Source organism: Chiroxiphia lanceolata, chromosome 3 (assembly GCF_009829145.1).
Source record: "Chiroxiphia lanceolata isolate bChiLan1 chromosome 3, bChiLan1.pri, whole genome shotgun sequence".
NCBI lineage: Eukaryota > Metazoa > Chordata > Aves > Passeriformes > Pipridae > Chiroxiphia > Chiroxiphia lanceolata.
This window is the reverse complement of record NC_045639.1, coordinates 59943124-59958149: the sequence shown is the minus strand read 5'-3', so window position 1 is coordinate 59958149 and position 15026 is coordinate 59943124. Positions and strand designations below refer to the sequence as shown.

Below are 15026 nucleotides of genomic sequence, written 5' to 3'. Positions count from 1 at the left end.
TTTTTCTTTTAATCAAGGTAGCATTGGAATCCCACAGATGAAATCACTGATTAGCATTTATATGCTAATGAAATGTGTATCAGGAGGCCAACTCAGCAAGTTTATCTTGTATGCTAGGTTATCAAGTAACAAGAATTATCACATAATTAATTACAAAATATTTAGCAAGCTCAAGCAATAGCTTCTAAGATAAAAAGACATCAGAAAGAACAACTATGAATAAAATAAGACTCATATTATGTTGAAGAGTACTATCTAAGAAGTTCAGGTTTGCTTTCAGTTGTCTCCAAGGTACTTATATCAACCATGTTTCAGAAAAGGGCTTCAAAGTGGAACAGAAGTAGAAAAAAACTGTAGGATAATTGATCTGTTAAATAAGAAATTAAGTAGCATTGCCTAGTAAAATGGAGATTGGGATGGAATATGTATCTCCCTGGACTCTGCTTATAAGTACTCAGGAAAATAAACAGTAAGAAAAAAACACAATTATTTCTGCTAACAGACAATGTTGACTCAAGAAAAAATGAGCACTAATTATAAAAGAATTAATTAGAGTAACATTTCTAGAAATAGAATCTTAAACACTCTTCCATTGAGTACCATGGGGCAAACAACTAATTTAAAATTAATCTTGGTAAATATGGAGAAGATTATGTGCTACATAATCCTAAGTCCTGTGTGGGTACAGTTCCACAAATATCATGGAATCACAGGAATGGGAATGGAGAAGACAAAACACATGAACCAGGGGCCAAGAGCTAGTGTGGTCACGGCATAGAAAAACAGGACAAAACCTCAACACCCTCCATTCTTGCTATTTTGTTTCTTAATATAACTACTGCATGTGCCTACATGCAAGCCATGATTCAAGGAGAAGTATCCCTGAGCTCACTGGATGCCAGGAACAGTTCTTCCCTACAGAACAGAAACCTCTCAGGTCTCACCTCCTAGAGGTCTGGAACCAGTCCCTCCCCAGTAAGCAAGATCAGACCCAGGTGAAGGCAGCTATATGCCTCCCATAGCCACACTGGGTCTGACATCACTCTACATTTTTGTAGCCAACTGATACAGTCCAGCTCATGTGCCAACAGCCAAATTTCTTTTACCTCCAAAACCAAGTGGCTGCATCACAATGGCCAGTGCCAATCTCTAAAGCTGCACCTGGGAGACTGCACTGACATGTGCTGAGCTGGACCCCCTTGACGGGGGAAGGGTCCTCGGCTCCTCTTCCCAGTCCAAAGGAGCTGCATTCTGCCTGGATTCTACATTCAGCACAAAACTAAACAGTCCAGTAACATCCTGGTCATATCTTAAGTAAAAATCAATACATAAGAACTGGCAATCACAATGTCGGGGAAAAACATGTAGTAAGTCCATAAAAATAATTCATTAGAATTTGCAGAATTCGCATGTAAATACATGTTGTGATGAAAGCATTCCTTATACTAGCAAAGTTTGACTTTTAAAGATTTTCTGTGAGCTGAAGTGCTTATTGTTATAAACTAGTCATATGAATGCCTTTTGCAAGAGATAAGACTATGATCACAATCATTCAGAAGGTTTAAAAGCCTAAGAATCTATGAAAGATAATACATAATTATCATGCACACAGGCCTTAACAAGTAAGTTCGCTTTTTTTAATAGTGTTTTATGAAAAAGGTTTTAGTCTCCAGTATTGTCTGTGTACTTATTTTGATCCACTAAAATATTGCTTACCCACGTCATGCGAATTCGGTCCACAGTATTGTAGTGACATTCTGTGATTAAATTATCTCCCTGGAACACAAGATTTAGAAAGTTCGCAGTTCTGAAGCTTATTAACACCAATTTCAGGTAACCACAGATGACAGTGAGCACTTAAGAAATAAACATCAGAGCAGTGGATATGACTTTTTCAAAGAGAAGGGTTAAGTAATTGCCCTATGCTAAGGCCTTGGCACTTAGCATTCGTATTATCCCAGATTCTCAGGGATCCCCCATGGATTTAAATAGAGTCTTATTACGACTGTTGTCTGCATTTTTTTTTAAATAGCTGTGAAAGTGCCCAGTTATCATCCAATTTCTGGAAAATTATATACTAGATGATGCATACAAATGATTCTTGCTCCAAAACTCATCCAGTGCTACTTTACTCAGGCCAGTTTATCCTGCCAACTACAGCAGAAATATTTGGCAAATGAGGAAAAGAAGGTTTTCCACATCACAAAGGCAGCTATTTCTCTGCCAAGCCTGGGAGTAGAGGAGTGGCAGGCAGAGACTTCACTACATTGACAGATATGTATGGGAAAGGCTTAATACTTACCTTCTCAAGTGCATACAATTACCTTTTTGGTGCCTTGACAAACTGATCAACTGTTTGCTAATACCTTTACTCCCTGTACCTAATCAACTACAAATCTCAAAATCACCACGATAACCAAGTGGAAATTCAAGTATTCAAGAACATAGCCAGACACCAAAAACCTGGTATTTTGGTCAACTTTGTGTCACAAGGATGCCAGATGTTTGTTTGGTTTGGTTTATTTTTCTTGTATCGTCATCTTCCCTTATCACCCATTATACTTCCCTGAAAACATCAGATTGCCTTTTAAAGGCTTAGATTTTCTCCTTTCCTGAAGGCTGTCTCATCACCAGATAAATGCCAGCAGAGTCTGTACTCCAGACCGCTGGAATAAGGTGTGTCAGCTTCATGTCAGCCAAATGGAGATGGAGGTTTCTGAAGCAGCAAGAGCTGGCATTGCTTCACTACTTCCAGCAGGAATATGCTGGTTCCCACCAGAAAGATCTATGGCTTTCATAGCTTAGGAACTGTATAAGGTTCATTAAAAGTGTTCCTTCCGTGATATTCGATCTCTTGCTTCTAAACGGAGAAGAGCGTGTGAGCATGTGAAGAAAGCAAATAAACTGGACTCCACAAGCTAAAAGACGGATACACCCTTGGAAGAGCTTCTGGAAAGTGAGAATAAGTAGAACTTAAAAAATTTTATTATTATTAGTTAATTGATTAGACTGTTACCTGAATTACACCAGATGACGTGTGCAAAGCTGCATTGGTAGTTTTGCATAAGATAAAAGCAAAGAAAGGCCTGAAAAAAGTCTCTCCACTCAAGGTGGGTTTTTTTTCATGTTGCTGATACTATCAGATACCTTTTTTAGTCTTTATGCTGTCTACTCCCTTATGTTCTTGAATTGTAAGAGGCCTTCCTCTATAATCTGCATGGATTTTCCTAAAAATATTACAGGCTTTCTCTGCAAACCTGTTATCTTCTGCCAGCCCTCTTCCTAAACCTTTCAACACTTCTTTCCTGAAGGAGGTAACACCAGTTTGTCTTTGAAGTCCCTGTAGAGTACAAGGAGTTTGACTTCAAAGAGTAAATGCTGCACTTGAACATCCAGGTTTTGCTGTAGAAATTAAACTAGAAATTTAGCATTTTAGCCTCTTGCCTTTAAAGTACAAATATCAAAGTATCCCAGTGTGGGAAAAGAGACAGAAGAGACAAAGAGACTTGAAAAGAAGCCTGGAAGTTTAAAACCATGGGGCTCCTGACCATACTTGAAGTTCAATGATTTCATTGGTCTTTTCTGACGTTTTGTGTCTGATCAATTCTATTAAGTAACAGGCTTGTTCCCATGCACCAGGACAAGCTTCTCTGCTGGCCAGACCTGGAGCACCCAGAGTGTGCAGCACTAAACTTTCCGTCTTCAGGCCAAAACCTAAAAAAATACGCTGTCTGGAACTAATAAAAGATGAGTGAATAATTTTTAAATGAATGACTCACACAAAAAACCCAGACTCTTTTCATGCGATATCTATGGATAGCTACTGCTTAATAAGATAACCGTAACTGGAAATTTTTTATAGGTTATGTTACACTATTTTCACAAGTATAATAGATAGAGTTGTATGATTTCTTTTTCAAAAGGGTTGTGTTTACAAGCGAAACCTCATGTGGAAGATAAGCATGGAGCTTTCCTTCCAACAACAACAAAAAATGTGAAGCAAACAGAAGATATGGCTGATTTGTAGACATGTCTGCAAGGCTGGACATTTGCTGTGTGAAAAAATTGACGATGTGCTACTTGGTTCCAACAGCTCTGCAAAGCCATGCATTGACATTTCCATTATTCGTCTTGCTGAATGCACAAAGATGGCACAGCCAGGCACATGTGAGATTTGCTAATCTGCTTTGTTCAAACAAATCAAGTAATTGCAGATATCAAACATACTCAAAGAATAGCTTGAATTGATGGACCAAGCCAGTTCTGTGGTGAATTGTGTGGACACTCCTGAGATAACAAAATTTTAATGCATTAGTCACTCTGCGATAAGTGGAAAAACTAACAAAACATTCAAAAATTCTATGATGCAATGATAAGAAATTTCGTAGCAAAATTAATCCTACATGTGAGAAAATGTTAGGCACATGATCTCTTAAAGAGTTTAAGGGAAAGAATGAAGCATGTCGTACCGGCAAGATGGTTCTTTCTTCTTTCAGATACTGAAACTCCTGGAAGTTGAAGTCAAACTCATCATCATAAGCAAGAAGCTTCTGCTCCTCACCATTATGGAAGTGGCGCATCCTGATAGCTCTGCCAGCAAGATGTGCATGAAGAAGGACTGCAAACACTTGAATCCCAGTAGGTCTCTCAGCTCCTAGAGCCTGGCCAAGGGAAACCACTATTAGTGTGCCCAAATGCAAGGTAATGTCATGTAATGTAATGGACAGAGTGAAAATATATTAATTAATGCATTTTGCATTCACGCAGTTTACTGCAAAATGTAGTCTAGACTGAAACCAAACCTGTATGTGAAATTAAGGTTGTATACACAAAAAAAAGAAGGCTAGATTTTTTCTGTAATTATTTTTTACAAAAAACTCATGTTTTTACTACCAGTAAATTTTTTTAATGAAAATCAGCTAGACTGCAAATAATTCTTAACAGTTTAAGACTTCCAAGGGAATCATACTATAAAACCTGCACATTATTTTAGTGCTAATGGCTGATACTGGAGAATGTGGATTTTTATTGTGAAAAACAATTTCTATGTTATGAATGACATTGTCATCAATACCGTGCCAAGAGATGCACTTAAAATTGAGAGGCTGTAATTATAATATGCTCTATTTCCCATCTTCAAGTGAACTGGTAGTGAAATACTGTAAGTTCACATCTGAAATTTTTTCCAGGTCAAAAACATTTGAAAATTAACTTTTCCAAATTGATACAAATCTGACATCACTCCCATTCTAGCTGAGATCTACTGATCTAAACTTCCAGTATGCTCAACTTTGATTCTTGTTCAGAGGTTAAGGTAGAAATAATCTGTTATCGCAGTACCTTTCAAGAACAGCCTTAGGGTCAGAAACCTCATGATAATAGATTATTCAAGTGTTTTAAGGCTGAAAAATGCTAGGAGAATATGCAATATTTAACACCTCCAAGAAGAAATCTAAATTCTGTATCTAATTTGGCCTTCATAGTAAACTAAGTTCTTGATTCAACCTTTCCCTATAAAGGACAAAGTATATGAGAATCAACCATGATACATTAATCACAGATCTTGGACAATGCTTCCATTACCTGCAGAGATATTTAAATTATCTTAATGAAACCAAGTATTTAATAAATGCATAATTGTACTTTGGGCCATACAACAAAACCTGGTCAGGTCTTTGTTTTCTGTGGTTGGTCTAAGAATACCTTTCAGGCTTTACCTCATCATTAGGAGCCTTTTGCACATGCACAGGTTTGAATTAGTCTCAACATTTTTTCTGGGCTAGCTATTCCAAGTTATTAATAGCTTTGCCATGGAAAGCAGTATATGCTTATATATTCAACACAAAATTAAAACATTGTAAGCACTGTGTCATCCAATATTACTCATGTAAGTAAAGCAGCTTGAATACTGAGCAGTCTAAAGACCCATTTCAAAAAGACTCAGCATTTTGGATGGCAACACGTACTACCAGATGCCTTTGCTCACATCAATCTTCCAAAGAAGTTAAAGTGACTCTAAAACTATTTCTATGAATGAAAACCAATGGATTTAGGCAGGGGTCATACCTCTTCCAGACATTCCAGCGTGCAGTGACCCTCTGACACAAATTCGGGCATGCCTGGTGGGATATTGTGGAAGAGGCTGACCCAAAGACCAGCTTCAATAACTCCAGCATCATATTTCCTTAAAACTGGAGTATAAATTAGCCTCAGACCAGAGTTATCTATCAAGCCTGCAACAAAAGAACACAGTGAGCCATGGCTATAAATCTGTATTTCAAACACAAAAAAACCAAAACCAAATTGTTTCACATTTTTCATGCTATGTCCTAAGTTTTTCACATGAAAATTGAGAAATCAACCTCAATAACCTGGAAATGAGTTCAAACTGTATTCAGGACATAATAAATAGGGACAGTCCACAGGACAGTTTTTAAGCACAGTATCTTGTTCTCTTTGGTGTTTAGATGTGAAGGAAAAATATGTACTCCCTGTAGCCCTCCTGTCCCTTCCACTGAGATATCTAATACGGATTTCAGGGAAAAGAAGATAAATCACAGGCAGAAGAAGCAATACAAGGAAATAATCAGACCGCAAAAGGTTCCGTGTATGATTTTCATATTAAATATTTAAAGCAAAGCTTAAAACTTTTGTGTTTTATTGTCTTAAAAATTATCTTCTGCTTATGAATTTTATCTATTTCTTTGCCTGGAGTCCTAGCATTAATTATATTTTTCCTTTGCTTAGGATTGCCTGTTACATTACAGCATACCTCAAATGACAAAATATACCCCTTTTACAATCTCTCAAATTAAGAGAGTATCAACTAAACATGAACATTTGCTTACTGAATCCCAAACCTGTACATAATACCAGTACCATGAGTGAAGCATACAAGAGAATTACAGAGTATTTTAATGCTGCACTGTCTCAAGAACTTCTCTTGATTTCAAAAATTGGTTTAAAGAACCAAAGCCTGCTGTAAAGAGGATGTTTTTAATAGTCAAAAAGATATAATCTATTTTGTTCACCTACATATGTTTAGCCATATGTGTTTGTTTGTGTAACTATTAATAATTATATTACGTTCATCATCTACATGCTTATAATTTTTAGTCATTCGTATTAATCGAGATACACACAAAAAAGATTAATTTGTATTCGCACAACTGCTACACTCTGGTAGGTCACTTTTTCTTTGTATTTATGAATAATCATTGAAATAATTTCAAATTTGAAAATTAAAAATGCAAAAGGGTATCAAGTATCTCAGAGAAGGTAAGAGGCTTCCTAGTGACCTATATTAGTCTTCTAAAAAACATAACAGACATAGCAGTGCCTGAAGCCAAATTTTACACCAATATGATATTAGCAGTCTATTTTAAGATAAGCAAATAGCAGAGGGACAAAGCAGGGATTGTTACCCAGTCACTAAAATATCTAAGATGGAGTACTGTATATAATTATTAAGGAACAAAGAATATGAACTATGTATAGCCAATTAAAAATGGTAATCAACCATTCTGCAATATATGAATCGTGACATTTATGGTGATATATCCTATCCCACAACATCACAACTTTAGCATCTGGGAATCCAAAATCACTCCCTTTCTGGAGCTATCCATAAAATCTCATCAATTTGGATTTTTCCTTTGTGGAATTTCCCCCTCAAACTGGTTGCTAACATCTAAATGTCAGACACTTTTATGCTCTGTCAGAGTTTCTGATAAACAATCTGAAAAGAGGTCATCTTTCAAATGAAAAGTGAAGTTAAGGACTACAAAATCAGAAACATCCACGTTAAATTAAAAATGTTTGAACTGCTCCTGACTGGGAGCCAACAGTGACTGCCAATCTGAGTCACTCAGGAAAACGTTACCCCAGGCCACAAAGTGAGGGAAACAGTGCAGCCTTTCACCATGAGACCCAGACTGGAAACACAGATGACAGAATATAAAACTGAAGGTCACCCAGTGGCGAGTTAGGTGTTGTGTCAGGAGAACTCTTTTGTCCCCATGTGAAGCAGATAGAGCAGTCAGGTGTACGCTCTCACAGTCCTGGCACAATTTTATACTGTGTATTTTGCCAGGGAGGAGGAGATGTAGGACCTGGATTACAGGTACCCTTCCCTGCCTACACTGTCTGAACTTTTCCAGGTCTTCAGTGAGATCCTGTGTTCACCTGGGAGTGTCCCTGCAATTGTCCATATTGCTTGAAAAGGAAACAAAACATTATTGATTTCCAGCTTTTGTATGTGCCACCTGAACTAAACCAATGCTGTCATACAGCACAGTCAATTAAAACAAAATGATAAATTTAGGGACACAACCAAATCAGACACAGTTTTTCCGCATGCGACTTCTCAGGCTTGCAGGTAACATTTGATGGAAAAGCATACGATATCAAGGATGCAAACAAAGTTTATTGTAACCCATGCAAATGTGTATGCTAAAAGGACAGAGTCTGTCACTAAATAAATAAATAAATAAAGATAGTTAATGTAGAACAACATGAAGAGGGGAAATGACAGTAAGACAGAACACCATAACCCACATAGTGGATTTTATTTTAAAACACAGGGGTGTAAAGAAAGGCCAGTACACTATGCTGTATCGGATTTTACTCAGTTCATGTATAAAAATCACCAGAATATTCTCAGGTACAAACTTCTTAACAAACTTCTTCAGAACAAAAAATATCTTTCCCAAAGACAGCTTCAAAGTTCCCCTGATTTTCTGAAGTTCATTGGTTTCTTCCTTTTACTTCTTCTAAATAAAATATTCTTTCAGGAGGAACATTTAAAAAACACTGTTATAAATTTAAAGTTTATCTTATAAGACGAACTGCTTTTACCCAGTGAATGGTCTAGCAATCTGAGTCCGTACTTCAACTTCAAAAACTGCCCACAGTTCAGGTAGATTTTTTTTTAAAAATGCTATAAAAAATTAATAAAAGGATCATTCCCTGTGTTGCTGCCTCATAGTTGGAGTGCTATACTGCTTGTTTTCATTCTGATTGGATTTCCCAGCAAACGGAGAGAGAGATAACAAGAAGAATGTAGTGATAAAAGGAGATTTATTCACCTGGTCCCCAATTTCTTGTATACCTGAATCTCTCACTGACTTTGGCTTAAACTTTTGAGAGCAGTGAGAAAAACACTGTGAATCAGGGACTACTGATCAGGAAAAAGTAAGCCGTGGCTTTGTATTTGCTCTGTTCACCACACAATGCAATGATGAGCACTTGTGCCTGGTACATTTTCCAATGTTGCATGTTTTAAAGAGTGTGAGGCTACAAACCTTCTGTGTATGATGGATTGTCATAATGCACCTCCATAAGAACGAACAGAGGGTCAGATGCTGTACCAATGGATAAGCCAACATGTGGAGGGTAGGTGAAGCCCTGGAAATCAATGCACGCATACAGAGTTCAGGTGGTTTTGCCACAGTTAAGAGTTAATTTCTCTTTATAAATACAGTGACTTCTTTTTGCAATTATATGATCATATTAATGATAAAATTTACAAAGGTAACTTCTTTTACAGTTTTGTGAACATGACAATTTGATATAATATAGTTATTATATGCTTAGTACACTAAATAATTCTGTCAGTATAAAATAGTAGATCCCACGATAGCTAGAGGACAAAGCTCTGAGTAAACAAGCCTGACCTCACTGCTTTGAGTAGGAGGCTGGACTAGAGACTTCCTGAGGTGCCTTCCAATCTGCATTATCCTGTGATCTTATGATTATTTATTCTGTATTTATTGTTTGAGAAGAAAAGGAAAATTTCATTTTAAGTGTATAAACATTGCATCATCAAACACTTAGCCTGACAATAAAACCCTTATGAAAAAGTGAATCAACATTTTAAATGTTCCCAGTTTCTATGAGCAGCAATTTCCAGGGAACACTGAGGTTGCATGTAATTAACTTGTTTTTCCTGCACAAATCACTGTATTCTAAGTAAAATTATTTGAACAATAAAGATGATCTCCATGGCTGCATTTACATTAGCAAGTCAATATTGCAAAAGAAGTAGTTTCTGTACCTTGCAACAACTTGTGCTGGACGCACTGCCCCCAAATGATGCTCCTTTGGACAAGCTCTGGTCAGGCCCCATGCACTGAACCTCATTTTTTTCTAGAAGGTGCTGGGTTCACCCCTGCACATTCAGTTTAACTTCATTCCAAAGGGGATTGTGAAAATTCTCAAACCACTCACGATGATAAAAAGAGCTTGCTGAGCGGGAATAACTGGGAGATTTACTTCAGAAGCTCACTCCTGAATCAAACCCAAATGCCAGTATCTCCTAAATGAACTCATTTACCAAACTCACTGTAATAGGAATTAATCTGCAACATTTTGCAGTATATAGTTAATATTTTAATATGTAACTTGATTCAAACTTTCTGAAATGTGCAATTTGAGATTCCAACTTTTTGATGCTTGATGGACATTAATGAATTAATTGTAATATATAGTAAAAAATATTATCACCTTCATTCGATGTAAGGGTAAACTGAAGTTAATGAAGTGGGTACTAGGTTAAACCTGAATGTACCCCAGATCTGTCAGATTCCTCTCTACCGATCTTTAACATCGGGATCATCCTTGCAAAAGCCTCCATAGTGCTTGTTAAATGATAACTTATTTATATGAGTTTTTAATTTCACTTAGATTAAGATACTCGAAAGTACAAATACTAGGTCAGAGCATAGCTGGTGGCAAAAATGCTCAAAGCATATGTCAGGGATAATGCTCATAGTGGATTAAATTTCTTTTGATGAGTCCACGTAAGAGCTCTGACTTCCTCGCACTGCAGCACTCGCAGATGGTTTTGGACTGCAGGCTGGCAAATGAAGGCTTCAGAAACTATCATCACCCCAGTGCCTCTCTGTGCCTACACCATCATTTGTGTGGGCACACAGTGAATCATGGGGGTAAAGAGGTCGAATTCTTTTGGCAGTAATGGTGCATTATGTCAGCTGAAAGCATTAACTGGAGCCTAAATTGACATATGAAATAAGCTGAAAACACAGCCTGAGGTGAACATGGCAATCAGAGCCTGTATTTTCTGTAGATATGCCCCCTTTGCCATGAGCAAAGTGGTCCTTGTGCTGGCTCAGCACTGACACAAGGTCTCTCCTACACTGAAATGATGTCTTCTGGGGCTGCGTAGGAAACTTCAAAATTATATGCCTGAATGGAGCAACAGTGAAACCAGGTCCTGGTGAGGCACATAACTAATTAAATCTATTTGGAAAGTCCTGTATCTGTGTCTTTTACAAAGTCACCTACAGACACTGCTTTCCTTTCTGTTATTCTCCACAGGTAGCTGGTCATTGCTGGAGGCAGTGTATTTTCATACCCGATAGGACAAGCTGATACAGTGATAGATTTCCATGCTCCAAAGCTCCCCTACGGCATCTATACTATTTTAATTACTTTTGGCTTGTCACTCAGGATCACCACTGCATTGTATACTTAAAAGGCCAAAAAGAGGTTGAGGACTTACTGATGAGGCATTTAGGGATTGTGATTGTGTATCCTTAAAAACAGACAGATTAAGTAATCTCTATTATACTAGGAAGAAACTTCATTATGATACACCCCCTCGTAAAGCCCCATTGATGAACCATGCTAGACATCCTACCTCTCCTCCAATGGCCCAGGCAAAAACGACTGTCTCACATGTGAGAAAAGAGTCTGGCATGTTAGGGTGGTAACATTCATGCCCATAGTCCAGCACACTGTCATTCAAATTGCTGTTGCACTGGTAAAGCAGGATATGGTGCACCAGATTCTCATGGCCTTTCTGGATCAATGGCTCAACCTGTCAAGGTTAAAATGAAAAGGAAAAAAAAAAAAAAGAACACATATCTCAATGTGACTATTTTAATGCAGGTATGAAGACAGATATAAAAATTATGCAATACATTTATCTTAAAAGAGAAGACTTGATATTATATTGTAGTTATGTTGAGATGGACTTTCAGCACTCTGCAAATTCAAGAAATGAAGTAGCCAAAAATTTCATTTTGGCAATGTATTAAGTGGGGAACAGAAATAAATTCTGCATCTTGACAAAACCTCTGTTACCACCTTTCTTGTTCTCTCTTCTCCCATCCCAGTCTTGCACTGTCACTTGTCTTTTTCCCTGGCCAATCTTGCTTAGCAACATTCCAGCATGAAGGGGATATAAACCAGCTAAAAGTCTGAACCAGCTTGGTGTCTGAACGAGTCAGAGCTTTTCACCCCTGTTTCTGCCTCTTTTGTAGTATTTCAAATTATGGCTGCCCGTAGATTCTGTGTATCTAGGGTGAGCCTAGAGGTATACCCCACATTCTTCAGCAGCTCAAAATGGACTTTACAATTTTTTTGACATCTATGGGAAATCAGAATTATTTTAAAATCTGCTCATTTGTAAAGACTTTATTAACATGAAGTCATTCTTGAGAGGTTGGGTATTTCAGCCTGTTTACAGCAGTGATGAGCTGGAGGGCTCTCAGTGTTGCCCAAGTGCCCCTAGTACAATTAAATCACCAAACTTCAGGGTAGGCTGAAATTATTTAATTTCCGTATAAGTGTTCACCCTCTATTTGGATGGATGATGTTAAATCATCTCTGTCAGAGATTATGTCCCTGGGGTAAACATGAATACTTTTGAAAAAAATTATTTTGCTTTTCAGAAAGATCATATTCCACAAAATATCAGCAAATAGAGGACAGTATTAAAATGAAAGGATTTTTCCCTTGCCTTTGCTTTCAAAGATTTCATCACATTCTATCATATTTACCTTCAAGCTGAATAAAGATTAATATTTTTACAAGAAAAGTCAAGCTTTGGCAATGCAACTTTTAAGACACAGGGTGCCTGCAGTATTGCCTCAATATCACTGAACCAATGAATCATTGAATAGTTGCAGTAGGAAGGGACCTTTGGAGGTCATCTAGTCCAACCCCCTGCCAAGGCAGGGTCACCTAAAGCATCAGGATAGAGAAGGTTATTTTAAACAGGAAAAGAATGTATATACATTGTGAATTTACATCCATTTTATTTTGTAAGCACATTCATGTGCTACCAGAGGACCAGAACAGAGTAAGTAGGAACAGTTTATTACATTATTAAAATATTGTCAATACAATTTATCTCTCTGCATTTCATTCAAAAAACTAAATCAATTACAAAAGAGGAAGTGCGATAAGAAGCAGCCAGAGCCTGTGTGTATCAAGACCAGCCTTGTAGGTATGAATCCACAAAGTACCAAGTCCAAATGATGCTGAGTACCTGCATGTCCATCCAAGAAGTGCACAACCCACTTCACTGGGCTTAGAAATTAATGGAAGGATGCCAATTTAATTGGATGCCCCACAGTTTTGTTCTGGAGGCAAGATTGAAATACTTCATAGGAGATCATCTGAACTGTTCATTGTTCTCAATAATCCTCCTATCATCATGAATTACTGAACTATGGAAGTAAAAGGTATTTTTGAAGGAGATAAGAGTCAGTTTTCCCATTAAATAAGAATTCAGTTCCAAATATATCAGACCGAATGACAAAGATTCAGAAATCCATTTCAGCTTGATGTTGTTTCTTCCCTCTGCCCCATCATATACCTGCATATTTATCCAAATGCTACAGAAGAAAAATGCCCTTTTAACATGGCAGCTTATACATTAAATAGCAGGATATATGTCAAGAATTCTGAAGTTCCACATAATGTAGAGGTTAGTAAAAGAAATGGTTATGGGAATATTATCCCTGTATCTACCAAGAAAAAGGAGTACTTTTGTCCCAACATGTGACAGTTCTGCCTGCTGCTACAAGATTCCAGTGCATGCTGTGCTTACAATCACTACTTCAAAACCAGCTTCCTCTCAAAACAATGGGATATCACCAAAATTAGAAACTCACATCCTGTCATCGTTTTTCAGTGTCAGTTACCTAAATAATAACAGCACTTCAAAAAACAGTTTTGTTCAGCTTTCTTAAGTGAAGAAAAGAAAAAGGAAGCTAAAACAAAATAAAACCTTAAACATACTTCTATTGCATCTTGTAGGATAACTTATATTGTTCAGATGCAGAAATAAGTCATGAAGAGCAGCAGTGAAGTTATACTTTTTACACGTTTTTATTACAACTCAGTTGAAGAGGTCTTTCTGTTGTTAAACAAGTTTTTAAAAAGAAAATGTTAGGAGTGGTCAAAATTCTATCAAAAAATATAGGAAAATCTCATTAATCATGAATTATTCAGAAATGTATGGAGACATTTTAATGGCCAGCTCCCTAAGGCTCACATCATTATTTCTCATTGAAATGAGAGAAGAAAGAGGACCAGACCCCTTAGGTACATTGAGCTCCCCTTCTCTGATCCGATGAATAGCTAACTGTACTTATTTACTAGAATAACTTCAGCAGAGAAAAAAACCTAAAAACTATGATTTCATACTCTATTGTACTGATTAACTGGACTAGGGATTTAAATGTGCCATTCTACATCCCAGGTGAGTGCTGCCTCTTTACACAGCTATTTGTTATTTTGGCTCATAGAATAAGTTGGTTATTTAGGTTGCCTCACACTTCCTCTCTCACTTTCCACAAAGAGCATCTGTACAGATTACTTTGCTTCAAGCTGAAAAGAAATTCCAAAACGTCATTTTTTTCTCAAATAAACAAAATTCTTGTTCTCTGGCCAGCCTTACAAATAATGATGAACAACAATGACGTTTGTCAAATTGGGGGCCAAATTCAGAAAATCACTTGTGTTTAGAAGTGCACATAAGTAGTCCCAGGTGTAAAATCAGTTGCTAAAGCAGGTATCTACAATTAAATATCTAGATCAGGGTGGCCTGATTTCCAGAGCACTTGCAGCCTCAGTGAATGACAACACAATTTGCAGTTACAATTTGTGCAACTTTTAGAATACCTGCGAAAAGATAAAAATTTGATATGGCACATTAGGGCAAAGGAGTGAAAACAGAAAAATAGTGATAAAAATAGGTATGTTACATAATAGTC

The 15026-nt window shown here is 37.1% G+C and overlaps 1 protein-coding gene across 2 annotated transcripts in view; it reads right to left on the bottom strand.

The window, feature by feature from the left end:
• The window catches only part of MOXD1 (monooxygenase DBH like 1), a 50415-nt gene that overhangs the window by 6373 nt on the left and 29016 nt on the right, over positions 1-15026 (bottom strand). For both annotated transcript variants that reach the window (XM_032684467.1, XM_032684466.1), the window contains exons 5-9: positions 11660-11839; positions 9303-9405; positions 6067-6233; positions 4470-4661; positions 1717-1776 (exon numbers count right to left, since the gene is read on the bottom strand). In XM_032684467.1, coding sequence (XP_032540358.1) covers positions 1717-1776; positions 4470-4661; positions 6067-6233; positions 9303-9405; positions 11660-11839 — 702 coding nt within the window. The remainder of the gene's footprint in view (positions 1-1716; positions 1777-4469; positions 4662-6066; positions 6234-9302; positions 9406-11659; positions 11840-15026) is intronic.